The sequence below is a fragment of the Engystomops pustulosus genome, chromosome 3, assembly GCF_040894005.1.
Source record: "Engystomops pustulosus chromosome 3, aEngPut4.maternal, whole genome shotgun sequence".
Classification (NCBI taxonomy): domain Eukaryota; kingdom Metazoa; phylum Chordata; class Amphibia; order Anura; family Leptodactylidae; genus Engystomops; species Engystomops pustulosus.
The window spans coordinates 98,955,146-98,969,513 of record NC_092413.1 but is presented as its reverse complement, the minus strand read 5'-3'; the positions used below and the strand labels follow the sequence as shown (position 1 = coordinate 98,969,513).

Below are 14,368 nucleotides of genomic sequence, written 5' to 3'. Positions count from 1 at the left end.
ATGTTGACACTGAACACAAAAAGAACAGCTTCTATACTAATCACTGATCAGGAAAAACCGTCATGCTGAGCAAAAAAAACTAAAAAACATAATTCTGCTCCAGGTGTCCCTGGGAACCATTCCTTTAAGTATTTTGCCTCTCGGTCCTCATCATCTTTCTATCTATAATCACAGCCCACAAAAATCCCATTGAAAGGAACGGATCAGTAAGGCATCAACGGAAAATCACTGAAGCCAGAATAGAAAACCAATCTGTATGTGTCCATAAGCCACAGTAGGTTCAGTTAAAATTATCACCAATGTGAAAAAAACCCCCACCAATATGAAACCACCCTTAAACAGAACCCTGAGACTATCACAGAGCAGGTGTATTTATACGGAGACTTGATTACTGGATTATATTTATCATCAGCCATCTAGGACAACATTGGATCATTCAGAGATCCTCAATGAACTTCTGGAGCGAGTTTGCTGCACTGAATCTAAAGGGGCTGAATAATATTGCACGTCCCACTTTTCAAATTTCGTTCCAACTTGTGTTGATTCTTCACCAAAAAAATTACAATTTTATATCTTTATTATTGAGACCTCAAATTTGGCAAAAGGTAGAGAAGTTCAAGGGGGCCAAATACTTTTGCAAAGCACTGTATGTACCAAGCTCCAGGCTTCTCTGCAGTCACCTTCACCTTGTATATACGATGGCGGCTGATGGTTTGTTCAAACAGCATCTTTATTTATTAAATTATTTTATTTTGTTCCCTTATAATAAAAAAATGTCTGGACCATTATACGGGCTCTTACACCCCTTGTGTCACCCCCATTATCCTCATGGACTGTAAGGTTTTGTGAGCAGGGCTCTCACTCCTATTGCCCCATGTGACATTAATCAGTATTTTATTTCTATATGTCCTATGATTTGTACAGTGCTACGGAATATGATGACGCTATATAAATAGATTATTATTAATAACAGCGGACATAGTGCTGCAGCACAGTGGAGTGACCTCGGCCTAAGGCGAGTATGTGTAGTTGCTTTCTGAATGCAGGGCCATTTCAAGATTGAATATAATTTTTGTAATTCTCCCATCCATATAACACCTGCATTGTGGCCCGCAGTCTGCACTATCACTGTTACATTTTCAGTCGAGAGAAAAAGGTGAAACGTGAGGAGAATAGAAGATGTCGCCATGTCACCCTGGCCTGAGTCTATTGCGTCACCACTGGACGTCTGCCTAGCAACCCGCCTCAGCAACCGACAGCCGCTCGGCGGCGCTGTGCATGCTAAGCACATCCCTACTTCCGCCTCAATATCCCAGCTACAGATCAGCAGCAGCTGCTATTGGCTCAGCACCCATGACGCAGCTCATTGGCTAGTGGTAGATGCTGGGCGGGGTCAGGCGCTGAAAGGAAATGATGTGAATAGATCAGTTCAGCTATCTACTTCCGGGGCGCTGATCCGTCATAACGATTCACAACGGGTAGTACCGGGTCACACGGTACACCGGCAAGGTACGTGACGTCACTTTGTGCCTGTTACACGGACGTGTTGTGTGTACGTCACTGTGTGGCCGATGATACACGCGATCCGGGGCGCAGGCAGCTGGCCGCAGGATTGTGTATGATGGCGCCTGCTGTGCTGTCACTCCCAGGATTCCCTGCTACGGTCTGTATTCATGACCTGGAGAGTATGGAGCTCATTACTCCGGGGATGAGACAGGAGAGGATATCAGATGAGTGGAGTCCAGGAAGCCCTGCCAATCAGCTAGTGCCCAAATAATAACAGCCTCCTACACCGTACACTAACCAATTCTCAGCCCCTATTCACACGATCAGTCCCTGCAATCTGCTTATCCTGTATATACATCATTAATGTCATACAGTAGGTGTTAGATGTGGGGTCTATCACAAGAGCAGGGGGGCCTCCATTAAGGTTGTGTTCACATACAGTGTTTGAATTGCGTTCTGCAATGTAAAGGCAGTGAGGTGGGGCTTGGGCACATCCTAGATGCGTTTCCACTGAAACATTTCTGTTTGGTAACATGTCGCCTCACACAATGTACTTGGATTCAGTTTTTTAAATGTTTATTGGGAATTTCTGCAACCCGAACACACGTGACTAGACCTAAACATTTGCAGTCACGAAGAGGGGACACTTCATGTCAACGCACCTGCGGATGCATTCATTTTAACCAGTTTGCCTGTTTTAGCCATTAATGCCCGTGCCATGTTTTTGTACTATTTATCGGTTTCCTACCTTGATCCCTGACCCTGGGTTTCCAACATTGTAACTGTAGGAGGGTTACAAAATGCATAAATGTGACCTCTTCACTAGGGGGTTGTACAGTTTTTGTTCCTTGATGTAACCATATGTTTGTTGCAGCTGTACCTTGACCTCAGTGGTACAGTTGACACATATACTACGTGTCCATCCCATCCCTGGTGTTGTATCTAAGCACCCTTAGATACCCATACTCAGAAGCTTCTCTCTGCCCATTTACTATCAAACTGTCTCAGCGGGTGCTATGCTGTTTGCCCTTGAGTTCCACTAAGCAGTGAGTGCGATCTGCCCCAGTGAGTGGGTATTTCCAGCTTCAGGAGATGGGCATGTGCACAGTAGCCACTGATCGGCTACATACAGCAAACCCCTTCCTTTGTGATTGCGTAGAGTTAATTAGCTTATCAAAAACTATTTTGTAACTTCCTTTTTACATCCCCAACAACAGGTAAGTAAGGGGGATGATTTTAACTTACCTTAGTATTGTTTCCTGTAATGGTTAGTTGGAGATGGAGAAAGTACTTTACGTGTCTTTATTTAAATAGATTTATGGAATTTCACTTAAAAATCTATAAGCCCAGGTTGGTGAGGTAAGGGTGTGTAACTATAATAAATGCAAAAGAACTGGTCAGTTTAACGCCTTAATGACCAACCAGGCACCCGGCATTGGAAAAACTCCTTACATGGGCCGCATGACCGCGGTGTGTAAGTGTCCCCACCGTGGACCGGATTCTCCCCACCCCCCCATGCATGCTCAGTTACTTACACTGTACACCGCAATACAAGTGTATTGCAGTGTAAAGGCTTTAACAAGCGATCGGATGAACAAATAAAGTATATAAAACACAAAAATGTACATATTTGGTATCACCACGTCTATATTGGTCTGTACAATAAATCTAAATCAATATTGAACCCGCTCGGTGAACGACGTAAAAAAAACATGAAAAACTTCCCACAATATACAATTTTTCATCAAACGCCATCAAAAAAATTGTGTTCCCTAATGTGATACGCCTGAAAGGAACAACTCTTTTCACAAAAAATAAGCCCTCAACCAGATCTGACAACAGCAAAATACAGAAGTTATGGCCATTAGGCTACATTCACACACATGTATGGGGGCGTATATACGGCTGACGTATGTACGGCCCATATACGTCCCCCATACATTTCTATGGGCTCACGGCCCTGTACGGGAGCGGTATGGTGCGGCACCGTACCGCTCCGTAGCCCGGGGAAAGATAGGACATGTCCTATCTTTTCCTGTGATACGGCGCCGTGCGCTGTATCTCCCTATGGAGAGAGGCGGGGGTGAGCAGCGCTCATCCCCTGCTCCTCTCCGCAGCGCCGATGTATGCCCGCCCTACTACGGTACGGCGGGCATACACCGTGTGAATGTAGCCTTAAAAGTAAAAAAAAAAAAAGTGATTTCCTCCAATATTGGGTTTGCTCAGTAAAATTGAGCAAAGATAAGAAAACCTATATAAATGATGTATCACTGCAATCATAGTGAACCAGAGAATAAAGATAACAAATTATTTTTACATTACGGGGGGGGGGGGGATGCTAAAAAATGTGTTTGTCTCCCTTGAAATAGCTAATTAAATCTCATGAATAAGCTTTAGACCCCCAAAATGAATTATCTATACATTGCATCCCAAACCGCAAATAATAAGCCTCACATGTTCCCATTACCAAAAAAAATAAAATTCATAGCCTGTACAATGTGACAATACAAATCTGTTGTGAATAGCGCTGCTTTCATTCTATACCCAGCTGTGCGCCCATACATCAGTTATCACCACATATGGGGTATCAGTACACTCGGGAGGAATTGGGCATCAAACGTTGCAGAGCGTTTCATCATTTAATTTATTCTGAAAATGTCAGTTTTGGCCTAAATAAATGTATTTTCCCAAAAAATTCTAAAGTTTCTAAATCGCAGGTCCATATTGTTTTAACCCATGTGAAACAATTAAAGGGTTAATAGACTTAATAGAAGTTGTTTTACATACGTTGAGGGGTGAAGTTTCTATAGTGGGGTAATTTATGGGGTTTTACTATTATTTAGGCCTTACAAAGTCACTTGGAAGATGAGTTGTCCCTCAAAATGTGAGTTTTGGGGATTTTCATGAAAATGAGAAAAATTGCACCTAAAGTTCTGCGCCTCATAACATCCTAGAAAAATGACAGGACGCATAAAATATCATCCCAACATAAAGCAGACATTCCGTAAATGTAATTTATCAAGCTTTTTGGGTAGTTTTACTTCCTGTCTGGAAAGCAGAACATTTCAAACTTGGAAAATTCATTTTTTTCAGACCGAAACGCTAAACTTTTCACTTAAATTTTACAACTAACATAAATTACAATGTGTCAGGAGAAAACAATCTCAAAATCACCTGGATATGTTATAGTGTTCCGAAGTTATAACCAGTTATCGTGACACACATCAGATTTGAAAAATTGAGTCTGGTCATTAAGCTGAAAACTAGTGTCGGTGATAAGGGGTTAAAAAAAAAAAAAAAGTGACCAGAGAACCCCTTTAAGTGTTGTGACTTTGTGTAAAAATCAGAAATGGACCCTAAACACAAAAGTTGTACAAAGTCTTGCTTTTTCTCTGAATGAGTTTGCCATGTAAATACTGTAACACTTGACCTTTTTGCTTCTATAATTCTGTTCATAATTTTGTTTTTGTTATTTTTTTTCTTTTCTCTCCATTCTAGGATGGCTGGTTGTGGTGAGATCACCCACACTGCAAACATGTTGCCCTCAAATAAGAAGCTTGGAGAAGCTTGTTCCAATGGAGCTCCAAACCTGGCAGTCCCTGAATGTGCTATATGCCTGCAGACCTGTGTACACCCGGTCAGTCTTCCCTGCAAGCACATCTTCTGTTTCCTGTGTGTGAAAGGAGCTTCATGGCTTGGAAGGCGATGCGCACTTTGTAGACAGGAGATCCCGGAGGACTTCCTAGACAAACCAACTTTGCTTTCTCCTGAAGAACTGAAGTCTGCCAGCAGAGGGAATGGGGAGTATGCCTGGTACTATGAAGGAAGAAATGGATGGTGGCAGTATGACGAGAGGACGAGCCGAGAGCTTGAAGATGCCTTCACAAAAGGCAAAAAGAACACAGAGATGCTTATTGCTGGCTTTCTGTATGTAGCTGACTTGGAGAACATGGTACAGTACAGACGGAATGAGCATGGGCGACGAAGGAAGATAAAGAGGGATATTGTAGACATACCGAAAAAAGGAGTGGCTGGTTTAAGACTAGACTGTGATGCAGCAAATGCAAGTCCTGCGAGGGAAAGCTCAGCGGATGGTGCAGACAACCTTGCAACACTTGGAGCTTCATCAGCCCAAACTACTGCTGTATTACCTGTCAGACCTCACATAGTTCTTGGTGTCCAGACTGCAAATCCTCCTCTTCCACAAACTGATGGGAGCACTTCACTTGATAATGCATTCTCCCAGCTTCAAATCGGAGACCATGCAGCCGATAGAAATAACATTGGGGAAGGTGAGGAAGGACAGACACAGGCCGCAGGTAGAGTGCCACCCACTGATGCCAATTTAGATGACCCAGAATCGGATGACAGCCAAGAAATTCTTTCAGTGCAACAGAATGTATTTCTCCAGCAGAGACACACAGTTATAGGGGCTGCCCAGCCCTCACCAGACCACCCTGCTGCACAAGCCAATGGCGTGCAGAATACCATTGTAAGGTCTAGAAGACCTGATGGACAGTGTACCGTGACTGAGGTCTAAGCGAGGGAGAGAGTGCTTCTTATGAGCCATGTGAGATGTCACTGCTTAGACCAGACGGCAAAGAAAATACTGACCCTTAACATTACATTTATCTTGATTTATTTTAATTTTAATGGAAATCTACCATCAAAATCAAGCATGATAAACCAGGGACACTTACTCATAGATCTAGGTACTGTAACTGCATTAAAATTATTTTTGTTATCCATTGCCTGCTTTCATCTAAAATCGACTTTTAAACAGCTCTGGGGGGTGGGTGTCAACAGAGCCCTTCTTGCTGTAGCGTCACTGTCTGTTACACTGTGCAGGGAGCACTTCACTCCCAATGTTTTCTGAAACTTCCTCTGCTGCAGAGAGAGGGAGGGGGAAGTGCTGAGGGAGTAGAGGGAGACGGTGTAACAGCCTGTGAATCTGCAGCACAAATAGGCTTTGGCAACTCTCCCAGGAGCACATCTGCATAACAAATATGAGAAGATTACCACAGTCATGGTGCCTGGGTCTATAAGTAAGTGCCCGGTTTATCATGATGGATTTTGATGGTAGATTTATGTAAGTTGGAAGGGCTATTTATAAGTAGATGAGTGAAGTGACTGACTTGGCATATAATGTGAGTGCTGAATTGGCCTGCTACTTTTACTCTGTATTTAGTAGGGAAGCTAAACAAGAAGGTATGGATCATTTAAATAAGTGAGTTGAAGTATCCCTTCTAGTTTCAGGCTTTCATTAAAATACAGAGGAAGTTAATTGTGATGTGAGGAAACTTGGGAATAAAGTGGCAATGTGTTTGGGTATATTGCTTTTATGTGTAAATGTCATCTATCGGATAGTTTTTCTTTTATAATCCCGTTTTTAAGTCTCTTATTAATGTACTTTTCAACATAATAAATAACATTACACTGGGATTATTTGTGGCAATTATTGCTTGCATCCTCCCTGGAGTATTAGAGCATAACACAGAAGTGTAAAGACACCTGCACAGGGATGTATTAAGTAAAAAATCCACGTAGAAAACTGTCTCATAATACACCACGTGTGTATAATGCATCTTTACTTTGCTTGTTCTAAAGGGGAAGACTTTCTTTTCCTCTGCTAGAATCAAGTCTAGCACACATATATCCATGTGGGAGATTTATCAGAAGTGTCTGAGAGCGGAATTGCTCTACCAATTTCTACCAATCAGAGCTCCGCTTTTATTTTCTCACGGCTGGTTATAAAATGAAAGCTGAGCTTTGATTGGTTTCCATGAGCCACTAGAACAATTCTGCTCAGACACTTCTGTTAAATCTTCCCCATAGTCTTTTTTTTTTTTTTTTTTTTTTTTTTTTTTTTTAATACACCCGTTATATACACTTTGTTGTAGAATAGCAAATTAACAACTCTTTAGGACCCAGCAGTAAAAAGTCCAATTGACTTTGCTATTGTGCTGCTGCCTTCTGCCATTTTTGGTAAAAATTTGGCGACCTTTTTTTTTTGGGGATTTTCTTTGTGTGCATCCATCATATTCCCTGGGATGAATGGATGACCGTGTAAAGTCTTTGGTAAGTTGCCCTAATATATACACCAGGCCTTTCAGCAGAACAGGAGATTTTCTCTTGCCATTCTGTCTTTTGTAGTTGTATTTCATGTGGGTGCATGTGTTTGTAACCTTTTTTTAATTTTTTTTTTCTTCTTTTATTGACAAGATACGTTTGACCCCAATCTAAACCATCATAAAAGAAATTGACCATAAAAAAACCCTTACTGTTTAATTTGCTACAAGTAATCTCTGAGCTTCATATGTAAAACCACCCCCACCCCCCCTACAGCCATTGTAGCTGCTCGGTGTGTCCTGTAGCTTGGCGTGACCCCCGTCTTATCACTTCCCAGCCCCAGTTTAATTTAATAACAGAAAGGATGTGAGAAACTATATGTAAACGACCAGCAGCTGAGCAAAAGTGTATTTAATGATGATGTAAAAATGTGGTTTAATAAGCAAATGGCTTTCATTCTAGAACAACCTTCCAACCGCATATGTATAAAGAGCTAATATTGTTTTGTTGACAACTTTTACACTTCTTTCTCTTTAGACTTTACAGACCAGTCTGTATTTAGGATTTTACCCCTCTCCAGTTGTCTTGTTTTTGTTACAAGATTTGTAATTTAATAAAAATTACATTTTATCAGCTACAATATGTGACTATTGCATTCTATTCATTATGGTAAAACTCATCTATATTTGGCATTGTTCAATTGATTGAAGAAACATTCTTATATCAGAGAAAAATGCTTCTTTCTCCACTTCTAAGGTCCTGGCTCTGTCCCCCTCCATGTGTTCAGTAGGCTGAACAACTATTCATCGCTCTGAAGGTCCTCTCTGGCTTCTGGCACTGGTTGTGTTCGCCAGTGTCAGGACCTAGAGTGGCACTAGGAGGCAGAGAGGACTTGGGAGCGGCGAGAACTTGTAAGCTGTTTTCACCACTCCTGGATCCTCACCAGCTCTGCAACTCTGCTCTGGGTCCTAACGCAAAGGCGCTGGAGGGTGGGACCAATAATGCAGTAGTATGACAATATGGTCCTTGGATCAATAATGGTTGTACACCCCTTAGTTAAACCGGAAACTTTGACATGTTTGCTGCACATGTTTTTAACTGAATACAAGCATATTAAACTGACTAGGTATATACAGTGGGATCGGAAAGTATTCAGACCCCCTTTAAATTTTTCACCGTTTGTATCATTGCAGCCAATTGGTGAGATCAAAAAAATTGGGGTTCTCTTCCTTGCAGATCTTCTCAAGTTCTTTTAGGTTGGATGATGAATGTTGGTGGACATCCATTACCAAGTCTCTCCAGAGATGCTCATTTGGGTTTAAGTCAGGGCTCTGGTTGGGCCAGTCAGGCACTCTGGAAGAGGTAATCATCCAGGATGTGTTTTACTGTTGAAATTGTATTTGGCTGGTGAAGAGCAGTGTCTGGTTTCCCCACACATGTCGCTCAGAATAAACTCCACCACCAAAAAGTTCAATCTTCGTCTCATCGGACCAGGGAATCTTATTTCTCATAGTCTGGGAGTCCTATGTAGACTTGAATGCAGTCTTCAATGTTTTGCGTTGAAAAGAGGCTTCCATCGGCACACTCTGCCATAAAACATCAACTTGAGGCTGCAGTGACTTTGTGTAACTTTCTTCCATCGCCCTACTGCATTTCTGGAGCTCAGCCTCAGTGATTGTGGGGTTCTTCTTCATTTCTCCTGCTAGGATTCTTCTCCCATATTTGTTTTGTATAGCTGGACTGCCAGGTCGAGGAAGAGTCGTGGTCATCCAAAACGTCTTTCATTCAAGGATTATGGATGTCACTGTGCTCTTAGAACCTTAAGTGCTGCAGAAATTCTTTTGTAATCATGTCCAGATTCTCATGTGCCCTGACCTACGCTGTGAGGTCTTATATAGATAGGTTTGCGTGGCTTTCTTAATAAAGTCCAATCAGTTTATTTAAACACAGCTGAAGTTTAATGTAGGAGTTGAACCATGTCAAGGAGGATCAGAAGGAAATGGACAGCATGTGAATTAAATATGATTGTCATAGCAAAAAGTCTAAATACTTATGACCATGTAACATGAGTTTTTCTTGTTTTAATATATTGGCAAAAAATATCTACAGTTTTTTTTCTGTAAAGATGAGGTGCATAGTGTACATGAATGAGCAAGAAGAATTGTTTCCTTACACCCAGCTGGTAAGATAAAAAAATGAAAAAATTTAAGGGATCTAAATACTTTCCTTACCCACTGCATTCACAGGTCAATTTATTTCACTAGCAACAATTGTGGGCAGAGTATTGGGGCATGTCCTAGTTTCAGTTATTATTAAACACAACATAGGTGAGCTAAAAAAAAAATAAAAATGCCAATACTTACACTCCATGTGCAGTCAGTTTCACTGATCAACTTCTACAGACAGCTTAGGCCACATTCATCAGGATTGTTTGTTTTTGATGCATGTGAAAAACAGATTCAAAACTGGCACACTGAACAAAATCTTGAGTTTCTTTATTGTATATACAGGTGGTCCCCTAAGTGAACAACTGAATTACAGACGACCCCTTGTTACAAACGTACCTCTGGATGTTGGTAATTTCCTGTACTTTACCCTTGGGATACAATAAACAGCTATAATATCATTTGACAACCCAACATTTTTAAAATCCAATAGTCATAGAGACCAAAAACCTTTTTGTATGGGGTTACAATTATAAAATATACAGTTCCACCTTACATATAAATTTAACTTGAGAACAAACCTGCAGAACCTTGAAAGTAACCCCGGAACTGCCTGTACATATCTATGTAGTAGGGACAGTGCAGAAAATGTACAAATTCATGGGAATTAAACATGGCTATTATGCCCTGCTTAGCTATCACAATGTATGTAAGCAATCTAGATGTAGAAAAAGCACTGTGGTATCTTCAACCATCACTCCTTGCCAATCTAATATTGATATCCTGGATCCAGTTAACCTTTTAAAAGTGCAAATAGACAACTAAGATGTAATGCACTTTAGTACTGAACTTATGCTGGTTACCAATATGTTTCTGAAAGTAAACTCCTGGCACTATACATATAAACCATATTGCACGACATGCTCATGATTACTGTACAAAGGGTTTTTTTTTTAATACGAAAAAACATGTTTATATCATAGTGCTAAAACACTTATGCCATGATCAATTTGTAATCGCGGAACACGGAAATTTACATGTCAATGACTGACCACTTTTCCCGGGATGGAGCGTTGTGCATAATCAATATATGATGCACAGTTCTCTACGGATATATATCAGAGCCGATACTGTAATGACAAGGCTGGTTTTGCTGCAGGTCGGGAACTCTTTGCATCGCACATACCTCCCAACTTTATTGAGAGAGAGATAGAGGGATGAACTATTCTGTGTGCCATTTCCACCTTAATTCCCTCCATCTTCTTTTGCCCCCCAGCAGCTCCCACTCTTCTTTTGCCCCCTTTATTGTGCCGACCCTAGCAGCTTCCTCTGTAAATGCAACCTCCAGGGGCAGGGGCTTCCTCCTACATTGTAGCCCAGGGTAGTTGGGTGTACGTTGCACATTATCCTATTTTTCTGTGTGCAATGTCTCAGAAGACGTACATCGTATTCAGTATTTGGAGACGGGCGGGCAAGTTTAGGGCAGAACATTTTAGTAGAGACTCAGCATGGTTGACTACTCAACAGCTTACGGAACTGACAGACCCTTGCCCATTGGGAGTGTGGAAATCTCAGCTACGACACTATCAGACCTGCCTCCCTTCATGTTCTCAATTCTCCAAAAATAAAACCTCATTTGAATGCCTTTGCTCCAGCACCGGGACAGTTCGCCACACGCTCTCTTTCTTGTATTCTAGTCTTCTATCTGTCCCTGACGACCCTGGCCCTCAATATCTGATGCAGTGGGAAACTGACTTAAACATTTCACTTACACCTAAACAGAAAACGCGTATATTTGAATGTCATAGCACCTCCAGCTACCAAGAAGCAGGATACAAGCTTATGACCAGATGGTATAGAGTCCCCACTAGGCTACATACCATCTTCCCGTTGGTACCCACAACATGCTGGAGATGCGGTGAGGAGGAGGGATCATTTCTACACATGTTCTGGTCCTGTCGGGTCCTCGCCCCCTTTTGGGAAAGCTTGAAACGCTTAATTTCCTCAATTTGTGGGAATTTTGTGACACTAGATCCTCCTCTCCTTATCCTCCACCATTCCACGCGGACATACAAGAGATCTCTGCTACGCTTTCTAATAATTGCGGCCCGGTTTTGCATCCCAGTACTCTGGAAACAGACTTCTCCACCGACTGTCGCGATGTGGATTGCCAAGGTAAACGATATCATGCGCATGGAAGACCTTACTTCCTCTATACATGGCACATACGCTAAATTCAACAAAACCTCGCAGCCATGGATCCTCTTCCAACAATCTACTGAATACAGACTATTTATCTGACATACAACCTATCGTGTCTGCTTGTTGGCCTCCTGACCTAGACGCTGCCACACCTCATCTTTCCTCATCTACCCCTCTGCCCTTCCCTACATTCCCCGTCACCCACCATCCTTACTAGCCTCATTTCTCCTTCCTCTGGTTGTAGTTATGTGTTATTTCAAGGAGATCTTCAGGGACCATTTCTGGAACCTGGAGACTCCACCGTAGCTTTCGTTCTCAATCCACTAAAAGTTAGTGGAGGCACGGGAGAAAATGGAACATGTGTTTGTAGAGACTTGTTTGAATTATGTTACAATTATTAACTTATGTGACTCCCGATTGATGTATCATAATGCGATAAGGACTGCGTTCCTAGTGTTCTTTCTGTGCTCCTGCTTTTAATAAAACAAACAAATAAAAAAAAAAAAGAAGACGTACATCGTGTTGGAGGCATACAACATGCTGTCCTCTGACACACGTGGTCAGCTAGTGGGGATAATATCCCCTTCTACCTCTACTCTTCCTCATCTTCCAGTGACCTGCAAGAACCCCCGAGAAGGTGTCGTAGGATTTATGCAGGAGAAGTGCCTGGGACTTCCACATGGATATCCACAGATAATTATACCCCCCAGGCCCCAGAATATACTGCATTGCATATTGCCCAAAACCCCACTTCATTTGATGGACCCCTGTCACTGCAGCAGAGATGGATAACTATTGGGGCATAATACTACTTATGGGGCAAGTAAAGAAGTCATCAATCAGGAAATATTGGAGTACAGACATGTACCACACCCCGATGTTCCGCATGGCGATGAGCAGGATGTGCTTTTATGCCATCCAACAATGCATGGTGCCAACCCAGAGATGACCCCAGTTATGATCTTTGTTTAAGGTCAGACCCAAATCAGACCATTTTAGTGCCAAGTGTCCCCAGGCACATACCCTCACAAAACATCTAGCCATAGACGAGTCTATGAGACTTCTATTCCGCCAGTACCTGCCCAATAAGAGGTCAAGGTATGGAGTGAAGATGTATAAGCTGTGTGAAAGTACATCCGGGTATACCTACAAGTTCAGGGTATATGAAGAGAAGGACTCTACTATAGTGCCCACAGAATGCCATCCTTCCTGGGTAATTACTGTGAAGATAGTGTGGGATCTGGTGCATCCACTGCTGGACCACGGCTACCACCTCTACCTGGACAATTTCTGCCATATTTAAACATTTCTTCAATTGGATGTTATTAAAAAAAATGTTCCTGTGTTAAGGTAATTTCTCATAAATGCAGTCATATGGTCCCTTAGAAACAAGACTTTGTGCTTGGATACGTCCACCTCTGCTGGAGGGATTGCACAAAGAAACAAAAGGTTTTTGTATATGAAATGTCTGGGAGTTACTGCATATCCTACAGCTGTCCTGTGGTAATGAACGCTGAATCCAGGTCATCAGGCAGCACTCCATAGCTCATGTCAGGCCGCCGCTGCCAAAATGTGAGGTGGTTGTATCGGAGGAAGCCATCTCGATTTTAAGGGACAATATGGCTACATTTAAGAGAAATTATCTTCACACAGGAACGATCAGATCGGAATACCCCTTTAAGTACAAGGACAAAAGAGCGGTCCTTGTATTAACAACAATATATGGGCACACCAGCACCTCTGTCCCAGTACGAGGTACAAAAACCCCCAAACCTGACTGCATATTGGACTATAACAAGTGGACCAATACATGGGAGGGGTTTACTTGTCAGAAGAGATGCTTCAGCCTTAGAACGCCATGCGGAATTCGAGGGTGTGGTACAAGAAGCTGTAGATCCTTTTTGTGGAGACCAGGAAGGGGGGAGTGCCAGCACTTCTGGATGCAAGGTCACATCACACATTGTACCAGGGCAGCACTTTCCAGGAGAAGCTCCCCAAACTGCCAGCAAAGGAAGGACACAAAAAAGGGGCAGGGTGTGCTCCAAAAACGGCATTCGGAAGGACGCCATTTACTATTGTGAACCATACCCAGAAAAACTTGGACTATGTATGAAAGATTGCTTCTGTATTTATCACACATCCCTGGACCTTTAGATGTAGATTTTACCCTGATGTAATATGCACAGCTTATATATCATACCACACCTTCTCTTCTAAGCCTTGCTGTGTGCTCAGCCTGTAGATAAATGCCCCATATGGGGTATTGCTGTACCCGGGAAAACATGCATCATAATTTTTTTCAGTTCCTATGGGTTTCTACTGTACTGGTCCCAATCGACATATACAAATGCTTCATGATGCCAAAAAGAAAAAAAATATATGTATTGCCACATATGTGATTTTGCCATAACAGGAATAAATAGCAG

The 14,368-nt window shown here is 42.1% G+C and overlaps 1 protein-coding gene across 2 annotated transcripts; it reads left to right on the top strand.

Annotated features, from left to right (window-relative positions):
* The first annotated feature begins 1,274 nt into the window (after positions 1-1,274).
* Positions 1,275-6,948, top strand: RNF146 (ring finger protein 146). 2 transcript variants are annotated; one of them, XM_072141594.1, is made up of 2 exons: positions 1,275-1,509; positions 5,005-6,948. In XM_072141594.1, the coding sequence occupies exon 2, from the start codon at positions 5,006-5,008 to the stop codon at positions 6,044-6,046; it is 1,041 nt and encodes a 346-aa protein (XP_071997695.1). In that variant the 5' UTR covers positions 1,275-1,509; position 5,005; the 3' UTR covers positions 6,047-6,948. The 2 variants fall into 2 exon arrangements, with proteins under 2 accessions (XP_071997695.1, XP_071997696.1); XM_072141595.1 differs by lacking the exon at positions 1,275-1,509 and adding an exon at positions 1,527-1,663.
* Positions 6,949-14,368: the final 7,420 nt, after the last annotated feature.